The 19,686-nt window shown below is 43.4% G+C and overlaps 1 protein-coding gene across 1 annotated transcript in view; it reads right to left on the bottom strand.

The window, feature by feature from the left end:
* The window catches only part of MGLL (monoglyceride lipase), a 62,218-nt gene extending 42,797 nt beyond the window's left edge, over window positions 1-19,421 (bottom strand). The window contains exons 1-2 of the mRNA XM_009872633.1: window positions 19,412-19,421; window positions 18,696-18,834 (exon numbers count right to left, since the gene is read on the bottom strand). Of these exons, the coding sequence (XP_009870935.1) occupies window positions 18,696-18,834; window positions 19,412-19,421 (149 nt within the window). The remainder of the gene's footprint in view (window positions 1-18,695; window positions 18,835-19,411) is intronic.
* Window positions 19,422-19,686: the final 265 nt, after the last annotated feature.

Below are 19,686 nucleotides of genomic sequence, written 5' to 3'. Positions count from 1 at the left end.
TAATTGCTGAACATCTCAAAATAGCATTGCTTTGGCATCTGCTCAAGGCAGCACCTAATCACACAACAGCGCGATGTCCCCACGCTCGGCAGGCATGTCTCCACACAAAGCCAAGGTGTGAGTTGAGCATGAGCAAGCATCCACGTGCGTGCTCTCACCTAACTAGTGCAACAACAATTATGGCTATTAAAGGAAACCAGTTTCTTGACTGCTGTTTGCAAAAGTAACAGTTGGTTTTCACAGATCCCTTCCCATAGCCTTCACCACCCCCTCCTCCTCCCCACTGCAGGTTTCTGTCTCCTGGTGCTGCACAGCTTGGCAAACAGATGCAGTTCTTCCTTACAAGAGCGCAGGACAATATTTGTCTTTACTGTTCAAATCAACTCCTGGCTGTTTATCTCCCATTAGGAGGTGATGTTATTACCAGTGAACAGTCCCTGCTCCCACATCTCCACTGTGCTGGTCACCCATGGCCAGTATCAGTCCCTTCTGGGCTGCAGTTGCTGAGTAAGCAACACACAGCGACACTAGACACGCAGCTGCACATGCAAACATCCTCTCCTGAATCAGGGAGGTTGGGAGTGGTAAAGGCCAGGCTGCGACACAAACTTGATGTGCACAAGTCCATATGGAAACATTATCTGTCTGTCCTGCCTCTTTGAGAGGTTACCAGTTGATCTAAGCTTAAGCTGTTTGCAACCCTTCCATCTTTCTCACCCTAACTTCACATCCTCTCCTATTTCACTTCTTGTGGGGCAGCAGCTTCGCAGGGCAAGATTTCAGCTTTAGTGCAAGAGAAGAACTAGTTTTAGAGGTTCTCACTTTCTCTATTGCTGGGTATATGTTGCCACCTCTGCCATACCAGCACAACTGTAGGGAGAGCAATTGTAGGGAAAAGAAATTGTAGCACCAGGCTTATACAAATGAGCAAGAGTCCACTTAAACCATGGCTCTACCGTTAGAAGAAACATACTTTCAGACAAGACTCAGAGAGCTGCTGTGATGTGAAATTGGAAAGGCCATAAGGACAACTCAGGACTTGGGTCCTGCTGGGCGTAAGACCCATGTTGCTTTATTTTCAACAAAAATCATGTTGAAACTGAACTAAGATGAGAAAGGTTGTGAGAAGGATCTTAACAACTTGTGTCCTCTGGGGACAGAGCCACTTCTGTGGGACCCTGTGCATTCTCTTTTAATGACAGAAAATTACGCAAAACACTAGGATTAGACCAAATAACTGAAGACTACATGTATGAAAAATATATTGTTTTCCAGTCAATTCAAAAGCATCTTTTCTCAGAACAATATTTAAGTACTTGCTTAACCTCATGAAACTTTCTTCAACTCATGAAAGACAGTAGGACTTACAAAGTACAGGATGAAGGTTAAAAAAGGATTTATAAATGCTGTCTTGAATAAGGGCTGATTTAATCACACACGGAAGTGATTTCCTGAATCAAGCCCTTGCAACTTAAGTTAATACCATGTTATTCTATGTAAGGCAACCGCGCTTTTCATTTGGTATTATGTATGTTGTTACCAGAACCAGATCAGCTCTAACAAGGAACATCTGACTTGAGCAGTTTTGAATACTTCACACTAAATTCTTAAAGTAGTTTTTAAAAACTAACTGACAGGAAAGCTCCGAGTTAGGTAGGCCGCCAGAAAAATGACTGGCTTACTGAAATTAAGTATTACATTTTATTGTGTTGTTTGAGCTGATTTGTCAGTTCCTTTGTCACTGGCATGAGCCTGAGTCTTAGAACCACAGTGAACAATTAACCTTTATTTATCAAAAACATTTCACTGGCAGCATTTTTGGACAAGCAACTGAATAGTTGCTCACAGACCTTTTTAACTTGTTAAAAATGTAATGTCATTGTCCTGGTTTGGGAGCCCCAGGATAAAAGTTCTCTGGGGACAATCCCAGTGGGGCAGGGGGGCAGCTGTGCCCATGGGGAGGAGAGGATGGTGAAGGTGACCCCAATGGACCAATCACAGCGTCCCTTCCCATGTGCTCAGTATAAAAGGGCCCTGAGAAGGCACCAGAGGTCTTTAGTGCCTGCTGGGCTGGGGGGATTGCTGGGCTGGGGGATCCTCTCCCTGTGCTGCTGCTGTTCCTGCCTCCTGTTTCCACGCTGCGGAGGAGCATCATTTGTCAGAACAGCTCACTTTCTCTGCTTACCCCAGATAAGAGCAGCACAGCTACTTTTTCATGTTATTGTATTTTTTTTGAATTTTCATGAGGACTCTGGGCTCAGGCACTTCTGTCTGCTGCCGAGTCCAGTCTGGGAGTTTTGCGCTCAGGATCTTGTTGTTATTCAGAGGGCATGGGTTTCCTATTAACATATTCTGTTGTATCTTTGAATATATTTGCATGCTTGTATAATATTGTATATAGTTTAATATCTTCATTGTTGTTATTTGTTAGTATTATTTTCTTTTTCGTTAAGTTCAGTTTTCATTAAGTTCAAGTTTTTTCAATCTCAAAAGTGTCTCTCCCTGGTTTCCCTGTTATTGCCCTTGGGAGGGTGGTGAGGGGATCACAGGGAGTGTCTGTCAGAGTTCAGTGGCCAGCCCAGGCTTAAACTTCAACAGTCATGTATGTGTATTTTGCTTCCAAAGTATACTATAATACAAAAATCAATTAAAGGTGTGCATTTTTGTGTTAGCTGGGTTAGTGGTCCTCCCTAATTATGAAGATTAGTTATCTTTCACATAATAAGATTATACATTAAGCAGCTTGTAACTTCATTGAGCTTTAACTGTCATTCCAATTTCCTACCTTTGGTATTTGGTTAAAGATTAATTTTCTTTAAGAAAAAACTTCCAGCCAATCATTTCCAGGAAAGTATAATGAATAATGAGTTGTTGAAGACCTTTTCTCTGGAGGGCTCTTGAGCCTCTTGATTTGGGTGTAAGACCTGAATTCTGGAAGAGAGATGTCTCTGTATCCACTTTTCAAGTCAGCTTTGGCACTTTCTTTCCAAAGCAACCTTCACAAAACTGAGCTGTGGACAGGGATTACAAATAGTTACAGAAATTTCTCTCATGTTGTGCATGCTTGTGACCTATGTAGTCAGCCAAGAATTCAGGCTAGTGACTCTGGTTAGACAGGAATATTTATGGTAGAGACAGGTGTATCCTTTCATCTCCAGGAAACATGCAGAGTTATGTTTGTCTGAAGGAGCAAGAGGCAATGACTTTGCTCACACTTTCAAGCCATGTTTCAAGGAGGAACTGCACCCAAGAGCTTTGCTAGCTTTCTTGCCCAGCTTTTCTGAGAAATGTATTCTTAGCCTTTGCTTTACTGGTCCACAGATTTTTCATGCAGGTCCATAAACTGCGTAGTCACCTCTTTTTTCACCTATCATTGAGGTTGAACAATGTTAGGTTAAACTAGCAGTTCTATAGCTACTTTTTCTAAGTGAGGAGAAAAAGCAAGTCAAAACAGTGATAACCTGGAATTGACCTCTCAGTATCACAGACCATAGAGCGTCAGCATCGATATCTCATGGAGCTCCAGAGTGGGAGAAATTTACTTCTTCCAAATAGACTGAGGTAAGTAGTAGTTCAAGAATGTAGGAAGTTTAACCTGTGGAAATCATTTAAGCACCACAGAATATGTTGAAGGACTGTGCACTATGCTCACACTACACAATTTCTGCTTGATTTTATAGAGCTTGTGGGGACTGGATTAGGTGATCCTTGAGGTCCCTTCCAAGCTGGTATTTTATGATTGAGGATTCTGCGCATTTGTGTTTGATGTGGTTTGGTCTAGTTTAGCAGACTCAGCAGCTTCTGTCCAGATCCTAAACTGGCAAAATTCTGCTTCCTACTTTCTTCCCCCATTTACTCAGGCTTGGAAGTTCCCATTCAAGCCTGTTCAAAGGGACTGCTGTTAGCTTAAGCAGCATCCTACTGTCTAACATCATAGAGACTTCAAGCTCAGTCTTAAAATCTGTGCTTGCTTCCACGAGCAACTCTGTTGCAACATGTCTGCAAGCCTGGTCTCAAAATCACAGTCCCTCACAGCATAGAGTCAGGAGGACAGCTGAGAACAGCCACGATCTCCAGCAGGAGGAACGTGGGTAAGTTATTCAACAACACCAGAAAGTGTAGACACCGTAAATCAACAGGGCAGAGACAGAACTGGGTAGTGCAGATATATTTCAAAACAAAAGGTTCAACAGGATCTAGCTAGAGCCAGCAGAAAACAATGCAGAGAAACAGCTTATGCTGATTTATTGTAGCTCTTAGAGAAGCAAGCCCTAGCCAAGAATAACTCAGGAGTGGTCTAATATAGTGAAAAAGAGATGAAGGAAGCTTCAGGTGGGGGCAGGAAGGAAGGAATTACTGGAACCTTGCAACCGCATAGCTCTGGATAAATCTCTGCAATGTTAACATTTGAGACCAGCTGTATTTTGTTTCAAGGAGGCTTTGAAGTAGTGTTTTAGGGGAACACAAGGCTGAGTTCAGAGGTGATACGCGTGGTGTGTAGCTCAAAATTCGTGGGCTGCATCTGTCCACCCCTTTCTTGGATAAAACTGAGGATGAGGGATTCTAGGGTTACACAGACTGCCCTGGGAAGACCCTCTTTCACTCGGATATCAGAGATGGGATTTTTTTTTCTCAGCAGAATTGCGTGCCAGACCCACTCCTCTCAGTCTGCAAGGCAGACCAACACTCTGCAGACACGGACAGCTCAGGATTTGGAGATGGACTTTTCCTTTGCTGCTCCCCTTCTACAGAGCCTAGGAATCCTTGAAAGAAGAACTATGACTTCCATTACCAAAGAAGTAAAGTGTAGGCATTATCACACACAGGACTGAGGAAGTGATGGGTTGCAGGGAGCCTGGGCAGAACTGCCCCTGAACCTGTCTGGGACCTTACTTTGCCCTGCTTCAGCCCTTCCTCAGTACAAAGGCTACAGGAGAGGTAAAATAGAAGTTATGGCTTCCAAGGGGAGCTACGAGGATGAAGGCACAAAGCAGTCAGCATCTTTCTTAGAAAGCTGTGCAAAGCATTATTTAAATAGAAAACATCAGCTGCAAAATTCAAGTTGATCTGAAATGACACTCAACATTTTTAGACTAGCTTTAAGGCGTGAAGGCATAATATTCAAAGAAGTAGAAGAATTTCTGGCATAGATCCCCTTGGAAATCACTGCAAAGCCACTTCAGATAAAAGGTGGCTGCAGGACCACAATTCTCAAGAGAGAAACAACAAACAGAGAGCAAGAACAGTTTTTGCAGACTTCCCCCTCCTCTTTTAGAGCCATGCACTGAAATTCTAATGATTTCCAAAGGGACAAAAATTATCGGTTAGTCAGTCGTGTAGCAGTTTCTTCTTGAAATCAAAATACAGGCACTGCCTGGTAAGCCAAAGCCATGGAAAAAGAAAGGCTTGTGTAATTAGACCAACTGTCCTTTCAAACCATGAGAAAGCTGTAATTAAAGGGCCAGTAGCTTTCTTTTTCACAATCTTTGTTGCTTAAACTCAGCACCACTCACGAGCTCAGCACTAAACCTGTTCACTGAACAAAGCAGGTTTTTTATATAAAAGTACATCTCTGTTTCAAAGTAGCTGTGCAAAACTGGTTCCTTCTTACTGACTTCCCTTGAATATGAGGTCTTGGCATATTCAGAACACTGTGACAAGTCACTACTTATTGCTGCTAGAAGTTCATAGCCTGACAAACCCAACCCAACCCTGAAAGACCTAAGCAGGCCTCCTAGAAAGGAACAAGGTGTGCTCGATTAAGAGATCATCTCAAACCATGCAAAACCACTTCCTACATGGCATCCTAGCCCCATTTTGACCATTTAATCTCACCTTTCTGCATAGCACAGGAGATGGAATTAGACAGCAGCATCCCAATATGGAGGTGAGGAGCTCTAGTTGAGCCTGTATAGGTTTCAAATGATGAAAATTACTAAGTAAAGCCATTCCTCTGGTTAGGTCCACACAAGTCCTTGGTGAGTTTTAAGTCCTTAAAAACATGCTTGCTTGCTTCCTTACTTTCAAATACTTGCTAAGAAGTGCTTATAGTTCAAGACAAATCATAAAGTGGTGCAGAACGTTAAGCAGTACTTCCTGAAGTCCTCTAAGACAAGTCTGCAGGCTTTTTCTGACTTCAGTTTTTTCACAAGGTATTTTTCATGCCGGGGCTGGACATCACTAGTGGTCTGAACCTGGGCTCACCAGAGTTTTTTCATCCACTTATCCACCTTTTAGACTCTAGCCATGAGTCCAGCTGTCATTTCAGGGAGTGGATGGTACAGACAACTCATGACAAGCAATATTGAAAAAAATATTAAAGGAAGAATTCACCTCATCACCCTAGCACCTGTGCAGGGAAGAAGCGGAAAAGTGCACATCTGGTACAAGGAAGTCAGTGTTTCCAAGCTGTTCCTTGCAATAAAAACTGCACAACTGAAGTACTTTGATCAGGCACTTTGGGCTTACATGGGCAAATTTTTCACTAGCTTGGAAGAGAGCTGTGAACAAGCAGGAGCAAGAAAGGGGATGACACTTCACCTGTCCTGTGAATTTGAGATAGGATGATATCATTCCTTTTTAATAAAACACTGACTGTGCAATCCCCAGTTGTTTGGCAATGGCTTAAAGCAAAACTTAAAACTTCAATTCCCTGAAATACTTAGACCCGACAGTATGGCTTGTAAGCTGGCAATTCCACCCGTAACGTGGAACTCTTGATTACTTCCTGCACTGAGTCAATAACCTGTCCTCACTTTTACCTTTCCGATCCAATTTTTTCCAGTGTTCGCAAAGATCTTAATTGGTTATCTTTAACAAACTGATGAACTCATAAAAAGTTCAGATGTTGCAGACAACATGAGTCTCCAAATAGCCAATCTTTTTCTGTGTGATTTTCCAAAAGCCAACGTGCTATTATCCCATAAACTTCAAGATAGAAACTCAAGGATTGATTTCTTAATTGTGAAGCACTTATGTATATTTTAACGTACTTTGAGATTAGGTGCATTAATTTCCAGTGAATCTCAACACATCCGAGCTGCACGTCAGCCCTGGTCAGCCATGAGAGGAATCTCTGCAGCAAGAGGCTTTACAGGCTCTGTCAAAATCAGAATCAGCAGTTATTCCTCTGGGAAATCAGTCATGTCACAGCCAAAGCATTTGCTGAGGCTTTGAGCATATTCCAATTAATTTACTGTTCCACTTTTGCTGTAGACCTGGCATAGGAGAAAAAGTTGAATGTAAGCAGTTAAACGTGAAACACCAGAATCCTGCTAAGACAGTGATCACTACAACGTGTGTTTTAAAGGCTGAAATGTTTATTCAGGTTTTGAACCAAAGTAAATTTTAACTGTGGCTGAGGTGCAATGGTTTACCTTCAAATGACTTAAAAGTTAACAAACAGATGGAGACTTCAGCCCACAGTTGCCAAATCCAGATCTATGTTATTTCTTGGCCACACTGGGCTAACCTGGCAGCCGAGAGACTTGAGCTGTGGCAGGCTTGCCTCCTGAAATGTTCTTGCATTTCTAACACCTAGGCTGTTTCACCTATGGCAGCTGCCATGCTAATGTAAATAAGGAACAACTTGCCATGAGTTTTAAACAGTCTTGTTGATTTGCTGTCAAAAAGGGCTACACGTAATAGCTTTGAACTCCAAAAGGTGCATGGGGACCTGACCAACTTGGAGTGCAATTACTAAAATAAGGATGAGTGGTAACAATAAAGTAAAAGAGTATTTAGTTAGATAAATCCTGGGCTGCTTAGGTACAGTCAAAGAAAGCTAAAGGCATGTGGGATGTCTTTTCTGCAGAAAAGCTTAAAATAGAAAAGGAAATCAATACTCATTTACAGTATCTGGCAGTCACTGAACCAAAACATACATGTACACCTACAGCAGAGCAGAAATAACAACATTTATTTAAACCACAAGCTGTTATTCTGCTTTTTTTTTATGCTGTGTTTTATATGGAGTGCTTCACCAGAAACTGAGAAATACCACATATTTCTGACCATTTTTTTAAAAGCCTCCATTTTTAAAAAGCCTCCACAATATCAAGAGCAAATATTTTCACTGCCATAGCTATTAACCCTGTCACTGCCAGGCTGGCCTTGACTCCTCCAAGTGCCAGCAATGAAAGAGTTAGAGCTGATGTCTGAGCTAGCAGCAGGGAAGATGTTTTGTCTTTCCTCATGAGTTTCTCTTCTGCCAACCTACTAGCCACCATTTGTTGGATCACATGTGAGGGGGCATCTGTCACAGCCTGCAACGGGAATGGAAAGAGCTTCATCTGCTACAGCCCAACACCACGGCAGCTCATGGCATCAGAGACAGAGAGCTCCCAGGTGAGGGTTGAACCCAGCTGAGGGACATGGGGAGGAAGAGAGACCTCAGTTCTGTGGTGGTGAGACAGGGATGGGGCTCAGGAGCACTGGAGCACCCATGCCTGTGCCCTGTGTGGACCCCAAGAGCTGGCATGGGCATCGGGGGCGGCAGAGGTTTGCCCGCAGAGCCGCGGGGCAGCTCGGACCGGGGCACGCCTGGAGATGTGCTGGGCTTAGCAAAATGTGAGTGAGCCTTGATGCTACATCTCACTGCGCTGACAGGTCTGGCCACCTCTCCTCAAGCAAGAAAAGAACATAACACGCACAGCAGGAAACAAACCTTTGATGGTCAGAACTCTTAAATAATGCTTCAAAAAACAATGTACACTTATGTGTGTGAACGAGACAATGTTTCCACTGACTATGTAAAACTAGGAGTTTCCCCAAACACTGAAAGTGAAATTAAATATAAATCAAGTGAATCTGCTGATTTTTTTTCCACTGCCCAGCTTTGAGAAATGTGACCAGTAAATAAACAGCACAAATAATAACAACAGCTGGCTTTTGTACAACACTCCTCATTCACAAAACCCAAAATGCTTTACAAAGGGTGCAACCAGGCTTCTTGTAGTCACATAACACAGTGATGAATGGGATGTTAAGAGGTCCTCTGATCCACTACCCTGTCACAAGCAAGGGTCAACCCTTCCTCCCACTGCCAAGTAAACTGAACCACAAGAGGTAAAAATCCTTGCCCGTAGCAACACAGCGTGCCAGAGGCAAGGATGATGTCCTGGTTTGAGAGCCCCAGGATAACAGTTCTCTGGGGGCAATCCCAATGTAGCAGGGGGGCAGCTGTGCCCATGGGGAGGAGAGGATGGTGAAGGTGACTCCAATGGACCAATCACAGCGTCCCTTCCCATGTGCTCAGTATAAAAGGGCCCTGAGCAGAGCCCTGGGGCTTTCAGTGCTGCTGGGCTGGAGGGATTGCTGTTGGTTGTTCCTCATCTCTCCCTGGGCTGCTGCTCCTATTTTCACACTGCAGATGAGCTCTGTTCAACAGGTTGTCTTGCCTCTGCCTCCTTGGGTGGGAGTGGCACAGCTCCTTTTCTGTGGGTTGTTTTATTTTTTTTTTTGTGGACTGTCATGGGGACTCTGGGCTCAGGCACTCCTGTTTGCTGCTGAGTCCAGTCTGGGACTTTTCTGCTCAGGACTAGTTGTCATCCGAGGGCACAAGTTCCGTATTAACCTATTCTCTTGTATCTTTAAATACATTTATATACTTGTACAAATAGGTGTCAGAAGTGTGATATGAACTCTTGCCTCCAAGGAAGACTAATGAACTTGTGGGCAGCTAATAACATCGGAGGGATGATCTGTGCATTTTCAGGACAAAAAGGTTGAGATGCTTGGTATTCCTTGCTAAAATTATTTGAGCAGGGCCACAGGATGACCAAATGCTGATCACCTGAATATCCTTTTAATAAAATGAGATTGTGAATGCTGCTCTGAATACAACTTTTAATACTCTAAATGTTGTAGACTGGCTCTCACACAAAATTGAATAAATGAAAGAAAAGCTTAACCATTAAGTCAGATAGATGTTGTCTCTACAGCAATTTAATTACTTATTGCTTCCTCACCAATCCTCATGTCTTTAGCCCAGCAAATTAAGCCACTGCAGATTTCTGGAATTTGACTGTTGAATTTGAAAAATAAAACTAAAAAATATGTTGAAAATTTTTATAAATACACTAATCTTGCCAACTGTTGAACTAGCTAACCTGCTGACACTTACAGTAAGTTAAACTTTCTGTTCTAGGAAAATGCCAGAGATTTAAGTTTTACTCCCTCACTCAGAAAGCTTCAAGCCTGATCAAGGAAGAAAGAAAACATACAGAGCAGGCCCTTTTTATCATGGGTCAGAGAGATGGCTGAAAAAAGATCAGTAATCTTTCTTGCCCACCAAATCTATAGTAGTTTGTACATTTTCTCCTTACCCATCTACACATAATACTGGAGCAAATGAATACTACACTATTACCACTGAATGTTTGAGTTTAGCCCGCTTGTCAATATTTTGTTTCCTTTTTTTGTGTGTGTGTGTCTCTTTTCTTTTAATGGATTGCTGCTGAGACAATTTACTTGAAGCTGAACAGCAGAGAACAGCTAATGCATCACTTAGTAGAATTTTTTTAAATCTCTCTTCAAACATCAAGCTCTCTTCAACCACCAAAACCTCAAGGAATTACTTTCTCTGGTAACTTTCACCTAGGGACTCTGGATGCAATTTATACCACTTGCCTGGATCATTACACCCAATTTTACATGAGGAAACAAAAGCACAGAGAAATTAAGGGTCTGATTCTGTAAATCACCGGTTATTGTGTCACTGCCCAATGACTGTCTTGACAGTGTGTAGCCTGTTCTTTGCTCCTCATTGTCTTCTTTATTGTGTCTTCTGACGGTGTATTTTTTTCTGGGTCTAGCAAGCTGCCTTTGCCATCAGTATGAGAGGATTCAGAGGCTCCCATCATCAAGTAAGCACCTGCCAAACAGAAATGAAGATAGCTCTTGGCTGAAGAGTGAGTGCCTGGCATGCAGAAGGAGGGTGTCCCTTCTGGTGGAAGTACTCCTGAAGTTTGCTCTTATTCAGGGTCTTGGGAGTTGCAAATGGCTACACGGCTGCTACTGCAAAAATAGTTAATCTCTTTGGCCACAAACATACTGCATCTGTCTAGGAGAAAGAAACACATCCCTAAGTAGAGCACACTCCCAAGACCCATACCGTTCCCTTTCCCTGGCTGACATGGACAGCCTGAAGGAGTGTGCTTGGAGGCAGGTTGATTTGACTGGAGCGCTCTGGCCACTAGCATTGCTTCCACTGGCTCTTCCCTGCCGGTCCCCAGGGCCACGCCTTGGTACCACTGTCTGGGCAGTGAGTCTGATCAGCTTAGAAGTGCATTTCTGACACCACCACACAGTGACTTCCCCAGGGCTAGTTGTTTTAGAAGATGTTGGGACTAGTCCAAGGTTGGCATTTGGGATTGTCATGCCAGTATTTATCTTTCAGTAAACATAAAACAAAATTTTATGCAAGAAGAAACCCTAGGAGAGAGATAGTTTTAATGATGTTGAAAAACTTCAATTATGCTGGTGCTGCTAATTTCTTTCCTATAGGATAACTGATAACTATAAGCCATACTGATACAGCGTCAGAATGTCTGTACTGGTAGAGCACGGGACAGGGATGTATGGGTATAGTTAAGGATATAACTGGGATGTGATGAGGTAAAGGACCCGCCTAAGCATATTTTAAGGAATCTCATGGGCAGGAAGCATGGGAGAATCAGCCATTTGCTATCAGGGTCATGTCACATCTCTTGGATAAGGGACAATAGGAGGTTTAAGCCACGGATGGCTTCCATTCAAGTGGAAGCACATTAGGACAATGGCACGCCTGAACCTAGGGAAGGCAGCTCAGCCAAATCTGTCTGCAGGGACAGCTCTTAGAACAAAGCAATTTCCCTAGAAGAACAAAGAGATCCCTGGCTCTGAAAAGCACAAAGCCACAGCAGCTTGAGGGGAACTTACAAGGGAACGCAGGCCAAATCCTCTGCAACAGGTATCTAGAAAAAATATCCTCTTTTAGCCAGTATGACTATACCAGCCAACTCTTGTAGCTGTATTCATAGTGATCTGCTGTGTGTTCCCAAGGGATGTTCAAGAGTGCTAAAGAAATTGAGACAAGGATCTGTGTGCAGCTGGTTTTACTATTTTGTCCAAACCTACACATTTCTTGAGCTAGTGAAGTGCATCTGGAACCCTAATAAGGTTGATGACTTTGTCTGCTTCAAATATTGCATCACTGCCAACAAATAACAGGTTTAGAGTCCTCCCAGTTTGATGAGCTGAGGAAAACCTACGCACCAGCATCTGAGGGGAGAGCCAGTGCAGGGTCTGCTCAGGATAAAGAGACATAGAGGGATCAGCTAAGGGATCCATCGGGGTCATGGTACAAAGCTTGTACTGATCATAACATTTGTAATCCTATTAAAGGCAAATGAACTACTTGCAGGAGAAAAGCAAGGTTTGCTTAGCCTTCAGGATCTGGCAGAATCATGAGCAGAAATCTCCAGACCATTTTTCTTTTTGCTCCTGTTTCTACCTCTACCTCTGAGAGTCACCATTTCTGACAGGATCATTTCCAAGAGCTCATTAGGTGGCAAACTGAGAATCAAGACTTATTTTGCTTCCTTTGCTGTTGTCTCAGGACCAGGGTGAAATTTTACGTTTTCACAAACAGGAACTCTAAAGTCACCTTGTTCCCACACAGCAATGTCACAAAGTTGTACGCCTGTGCTCAGAAGCTGATCCTAGCAGGCCAATGAGTAAAAAGGACAGATTAATTACAATTGTTATTCCCTTTGTTGTTTGTCTTGTTCCTTGGGTTCTGCGGAATAAAAGGCAAATTTCCTTCTGTTGAACACTCGTGTGGGGAATGAAATAAATTATCCTACTGAAAAAGACTGCTGGAAGTATCTACAGCAAGAACCAAAGCTGCTTTCCTGTCTGTCAGTCCCCCTTACATGAAACTGGTTTGCTAATTTGCCCCTCCTCTGGAAATCATAGAATCATAGAATGGCCTAGGCTGGAAGGGACCTTAGAGAAAAGGATGCTCCCATTCACAATGAAGAAGACAGTCACATGGAGCAAAGAAACATGGGCGTTAAAGGAACGCATACGTGGCTGATGAATGGAGGGAAGGCTTTAGAGATGCAGGCAATAGCAATAGAGCAAGTAAAGCCTGGAACGTTGATTTGATGATAACTGTAATTTCCCCTTTGCACTGTGTACGAAGTGATCAGACACAGGGAGGGAGTTGAACTCATCCCATGACAAAGTGTACGGACAGAAGTCACTTTGCACCGCACAAATTTGGCCCTTATGCGTTAGTCTGAAGTTGACCTCGTTAGTACAGAAGCGTTCCTCTAGAGTGACACTGAATTATATATTCTTTTCAATATTTGTAGAGACAAACACTATGCAGTATAATTGAAGACGTAATTAGTCCCTTGATTCTCTTTGCTTTGACTTCACTTTGGTTTATTTATTTATATATGCATTGTTGAAGGGTCTGAAAGTCAAATTTAGCTTTGTCATCTGCTCATGCTGGGAGCTGTGCTGTTCTTCTGGAAATGCCTTGGAAATGCTGGTAATGAGATGCCAAAATCAGCAAGCAATATTCACAATTTAAGGGCCAGTTTAAATATAAAGGCAGTTTGTATTTCTGCACCACAGGTTCTTCTTGGAGAAAGAGAGAAATTTATTTTCTCCTTATTGGCTTAGTGTTTTGTCGCTAACAAGTCAGAATGAATGACAGGCTTTTTCCAAAGAGTAGAAGAAATTGTAAAAGTAAACAGGAAAGTGAATGTTTTTTGTTTGTTTAATTTTGTAGTTTTAATCACAGTTGTCAGGTGTAGAACTGAAAGAACTTCTACAAAGACACTGTTCACTCAGACAATTGCAATTCTGTTCACTTTAACCATGGTCACAGCGTCTATAGTTGAACCAACCCATTTCAGAGTACAGTAATGTCTTGATTTGAGAGCACCAGGATAGAAGTTCTCTGGGACTCCTGCCCCAGGGGCAATCCCAGTGGGGCAGGGGGGCAGCTGTGCCCATGGGGAGGAGAGGATGGGGAAGGGGATCCCAATGGACCAATCACAGCGTCCCTTCCCATGTGCTCAGTATAAAAGGGCGCCTAAGAAGAGCCCTGCTGGGCTGAAAGGACTTTTTTGGTGGTTGTTCGTCACATCAGCCTGTGCTGCTGCTGTTCCTGCCTCCTGTTTTCATGCTGCAGAGGAGCACCGCTCCCTGGGACAGGTTGTCTTGCCTCTGCCTCCCCAGGTGGGACCTGAATCGCTCCTTTTCCTTTTTTTTTTTTTTTGGTGGAGGGGAGGACTATCACTGTGACTCTGAGCTCAGGTGCTCCCATCTGTTGCCAAGTTCATTCTGTGACTTTTCTCAGTCAGGATCTAGTTGTCATCCAGAAATCACAGGTTTTGTATAACATATTGTCTTATATCTTTGAGTATATTTGCATGCTTGTATAATATCTGTACATAGTTCAACATCTTCATTGTTATTCTAAGTGTTATTTTCTTTTATTGTTATAGTTGTTCAAGCTTTTTTTGACCTTGATGTCTCTCTCCCTAGTTCCCCTGTTTTCCTCCCCTGGGAGGGTGGTGGAGTGATCACAGAGAGTATCTGTCAAAATTTAGTGGCCGGCCCAGCATTATACTTTGACAATTAACAATTGACCAGGAACACATCTGTGACCCACACATGTCTGAGCTTCAGGCAGCCCCCTCAGAAAGTCCACTTCAGCTGCTGGCAATCATCTAAGTTCACCTAGTGACCACTCTGTGGAGACACACACCAGCATCGTGCTAGCCGGTCAGATAACGACTTCTGTTTGATAGATGAGGAACGTCCAGTACAAGGATGTCTGGAATCCAGGTTTTCAAAAGCATTCTCTAACTACAAAAGTCTCAAGCTTCAAGTGTCCAACTCGGAGGGGCTAATCTACAGGGGGAGAGCTGAGCATCACTTTCTCAATCTAAAGTCAGTGGTGACTGCAGGCTACTAGCACCTTTGAAAAAAAACTTCTTTGGGTCAATGAATCTCACAGGGTTTATTTGAGGCCAAGCAGACAGGCTGAAAGTGCCCCAGATAAACTGTTTGTGCTTATCTAGGCAGTGACAAGCAGCTGAGGCATCCAGAAAAGGCTATGGGGATACAGAATAGAGAGGAGGAAAAAAAAAAGGTCATCTCTGAACTTCTCCAGGCCCTTTAGGGGCCTCAGAGGAAATGTCTTGACTTCTCCTCCCAACTTTCCTTCCCCTTCCTCATCCCATCTCTATTCTTAGCAGCTTTGTCTGAGAGCTGGGAACAGGGCATGGTTTCTTAATTCCTCACCTCCTATTACCTCATATTTTGACTTGGACTGCCCAGGGTGGTGGCAGAGGTTTTAACCTTGCATGAAGCTGTTGCTTTTGCTTACATAAAGACTGCTTTCCCATTAAGTAGGACTTCCTCAGCTACTGTGACATGCTATAGGCATGAGATTAAGCTGTTTGATACCAATTTTTTACTTACTCCTAACACCTTTATGTGGTCCTGAAAACACCCTGCCTTGCCCAGATCTCAAGTGTTGCACTCACTAGTGAGCACCTGGGGCCAGAGTTACCTGTTTCTATGCTCCACAAATCCCTCTGTTGGCACGACACGTGAAAACAACACCAGCACATCCTGCTTTTTCTTCCCTGCTGCATTCAGCAAGACCACTTAATTACACCTTAGGATGAAACTGGCTCAACAAGTTGGGCGGCCTGCAGGGCTGCTGGCCAGGGCAGTTGCACCTGCACTGCTGCCAGCAGACTGCAACAGAAGACACCTGGTATGTTCCCAGCTCCGCCGTTGGGAGCGGCTTCCCTCCCAAAAAATAAGTGGAAAACTCTACCGCTCTCCTTCCTTAGTCCCATTACTACCTACTCTATCTACCCCATCTAATCATTATGACATCTGAGTGCCTTTGTGTGTCAGCTTCCTGTGAAGTAATCACCTAAATCTCCCTTCCAAACAAAGCAGACCCTGCTGAGGAACTCACAATAGGTGCCTTTCACTCACAGGGCAACCTTGGCCTCGGTGGCACTTACAACAAAGCTTCCATATGTGCACCAGTACGGGCTGATCAGTCAGATCAACACCACACAGGATCAGAGCCTGGGTATTTGTGAGCACAAAGCAGAAGAGCCTCATCTTCTTGAAAATAATTTGTTGCATTTGTTTTTTTTTTTTTTTTTAATTTGCTATAGCACACTAGTCTGCTACCACCTTTATGCACTTTTGTAGGTCTATTTAAGGAGATAAAAGAGAAGCACCAGCTCCAAGGGGCAATGTCTGTTGGTTGCCCCACTCTTAGAGCCATTGTTTGCTCTCCAACCCCAGGCTAGGGCTACTTTTTAATTTTTCGTTTGGCAGATAGCCCGTTTTTTCCCCTCCCTGGGAGAGGGATCAAGGATGATAAGTTCTATTCTAATAGAAGGCAAGTCAATGATAACCTTTGGGCATCTGCAGTGAGGAGGTATTTCTATAGCCCTAGCGGGGATTAGATGCATAATGGATCAATGAAAGATCCCACCGTGTGACGGTTATAGCGTCATTCATTAGCGTTAAGATTTGAACCTGAATCAACAATTGAGTTGGAAGATTGAAAGAGTTGCCTTCAGTATTTGAGATAGAATAAATTGTAACAGGCCTGTAAAAGTCCCCTGAGGTGTCTCTCTTTCTCTCCCTATACATCTATATATATACATATATCACTTTTGCTGAACATTTAAAATTAGATGAAAGTTGCTGAGCTTCTACATATGAAGCAGAAAAACCTGAGCCACTTATGAAAAGTGAGAGGGGAAGAAAAAGAAAACCACCACACGTATTTTTGGTTTGCCTATCAAAGCACTTCAAGAGCATTCTTGACTGTAGGATCCAGGCACTAACTTGTTATTCAGTTACTTATCATCTCTCTCATACATAAAAATGCAAAAAGAACTAATAATAAACAATACACCCCCTCCTACACAAACATGCAAACGCAAGTACACACACGCACTCGCTTAGGAACCACTTGTAAATGAGCAACACTGATCCCCTCTCCACTCTTGTTGTCACAAAACTAGGGCAACCTCACTCCCAATTAACTGCTTGGTGTGCAGAGCCCTAAAAAAAAATTAACTACCCAGAGGACTTAGACACCAAGTTTTAACTCTCAGCTCTTTATCATTCTTCATTCCTGGATCAAAGACTCATCCAGTCACTACTAATTTGCTAAGAAATTAAACATGAAAAAAGAAAGCAGTTCCACAACTGGGTGAAGAACGTTGTGGGCAGTTAATGATTAATTAGCATTATAATATGAGACAGTCTGGTTTCACAGTAGAAGCTTGTTCCAGTAGTGTTTTTTTTGGTGCTTTTTTCTTTTTTTTTTCTCCTCTTTTTTTCCTTTTTTTTTCTTTCTGTAGAGGAAATCTTCAGGTTGGTGCACAGACTATATAAAGCATCAGGGCCAAAAACTTTCCTCCTTGATTCTGAAACACAGTGAGTAGAAGTAACTATAAAATGCTCTGTGGACCAGGTGATCTTAAACCAAGACCCATGTCCTACAGGCCAGCCAGTGCAGTGGAGCTAGGGCGGGACACAGCTGCACTGTCCTACCCTATTGGGACAGTGTACTTTGGTGCTTGCCCACCTCCCAGCTCCACTTTATTCCCATTGCACCTTAGTTTGGCAGGCATAAAACCCAAGGCCAGCTAACCTGGACCTGTATCCATCCCTCAGCACAGCTGCAGGCTGCTTTAGACACAGGATGATGTCTAATCTGTTGGGTAGTGAAGAAAAAAGTTTAACTCCCTACCACAGCTTGAGCAACTTTTTCCTGTGACTATGTTCTAACTCTGTAAAATCAACATGGCTTTTCCTGTTAGCTTGCAGAAAAAGAAAACAATAAAACAAAATCCAGACTTTTATGAAGTAGCTACCTACCTAACGAGTGGTAGCATAAATACATGCCAAGACAGTAGATACTGAGAGGATGAAGAAAGATCATGACTACAGGAGGAACAGAGGCAGCTTGCTATAGCAGATCATAAGCACACAATCAGCATAGAAAGCTATTACAGTAAAGGGACTGTTTAAATTATGACAAGCACATTAGAGAAATGTCTCTATCTGGTTCCTTGCCTGAGTTTATCACTGTGGTTCATTTTCGAAATTGCAGTTGCCAGCAAGAGACCTCCCTAAATCATTTAATAACCATAAATAGTTAAAAAAAACACAAACCAAACAACAGTCAAAAAGCAACGCAGCCAAACCACATTCTGCCTGTTGCCCCAAGATTTCAGCCACTACTGGTGGGAATGAAGTCAGATGCTGATGTTTAATTTGTTGTCACTGAGAAAATTAGGAGTAGACATCCTTAAGCCTGTACCCCATCCCTCCCTGACTGCCCTTGTTATTAGTTTGAAGATAGTTGTTTATTGCTGACAGGCATCAGCCACCTGCATGTGCCACCCAGTAGCACAGTGAACTGCCAACCAAGCCAGCCATGCATGGAATGACAGTAACTCCATGTTTACACCTGTAAGGGTGACTTGAGTGAGTAAAGGTGTGGAGAATACAGGCAGAATATTCAGAATACAGCTCCATGCACACCGCCGAGTAACACCAGTCAAGCTATAAATAGTAATTACATGAATAGAGTCTTATTTATTGACAGTAAAAAAGGACATTTGCTTGAAAGTGCTCACCTGGGAGTTGCTGCTGGCTTCCAATACCTGCAGAAGAGATACTGCCCATCAGCATTGATGATATGGGGCAGGTCCTTGTATGGGATGTTTTGAGGACTCCGCTTTGGTGAACTTTCCTCTGGCATTCTGGAAGAATGACCTGCGAGGTGTTGGAAGAAACAAGACATACCTTAAAGGAGGTGAAGGTAAGATAGATGCTGATGGGCTTGACAGCCACAGACATTCAAGAAAGTCAGTCAGTAAGGCAAGCACCACTGACGGGAGTCTCTCTCCAAAACCACGGCTAAAGAGCCCCCCAAATCTTTACTGCTTTAAAACAGATACATAGCATTTCGTTGTCAGGAAAGGCTCACATTTCAGGGGAGGGTATTGGGATGTGGAAGGCAGGAGAGAAGATCAATCCACCATCAGTACTTCATTACTGGTTTCTCTCCCTCACTTCTCCCATCTGTGTTTATTTTGCACCATTTTGTGAAACGGATCCTAAAAAGAATATTTTAGCTGCAATCAAGTGCAGACTGTGCAGCAACCGCCACAGATATGAAAAGACAGCTGCATAAAAGATTTATCTCTGCCTTAACATCTCCAAAGAACAACGCAGGGTACGCAGCAGAGGTATCTGCCACCGTGTCATCATTAAAATCTTCTTTGACATCTCCAACAGGAAGGCGGCGGCGGTGGGGAACGAAACATTTTCAGGAGAATTTGCAACAAACCTGTTTTCATCCTGTGCAAGGCTTTTCATTCTAGTGAGGAGCCGGCATCGCAAGTCAAACGCAAGCAGACGAGGCTTTTTGCATCTCGCTGCGGAGATGCATTCACACTCCGCCAACCCAGCAGCCCCCACAGTCCCCGGCGGGTCCCCCCGGGCAGCTCTGGTGCGCCGGGCGGGCTGCGCGGGGCTCAGCACAGCTCCTCTTCCCGGCTCGGCGGCTCTTTGAGGAAAGTCGCTTGGGTAATTCACCACTTCTTGTTCATCACTTTCCCGCCC

Source organism: Apaloderma vittatum, unplaced genomic scaffold, assembly GCF_000703405.1.
Source record: "Apaloderma vittatum isolate BGI_N311 unplaced genomic scaffold, ASM70340v1 scaffold17417, whole genome shotgun sequence".
Classification (NCBI taxonomy): domain Eukaryota; kingdom Metazoa; phylum Chordata; class Aves; order Trogoniformes; family Trogonidae; genus Apaloderma; species Apaloderma vittatum.
The sequence above is the reverse complement of the archived record's forward strand: the minus strand, read 5'-3'. Positions and strand labels throughout refer to the sequence as shown.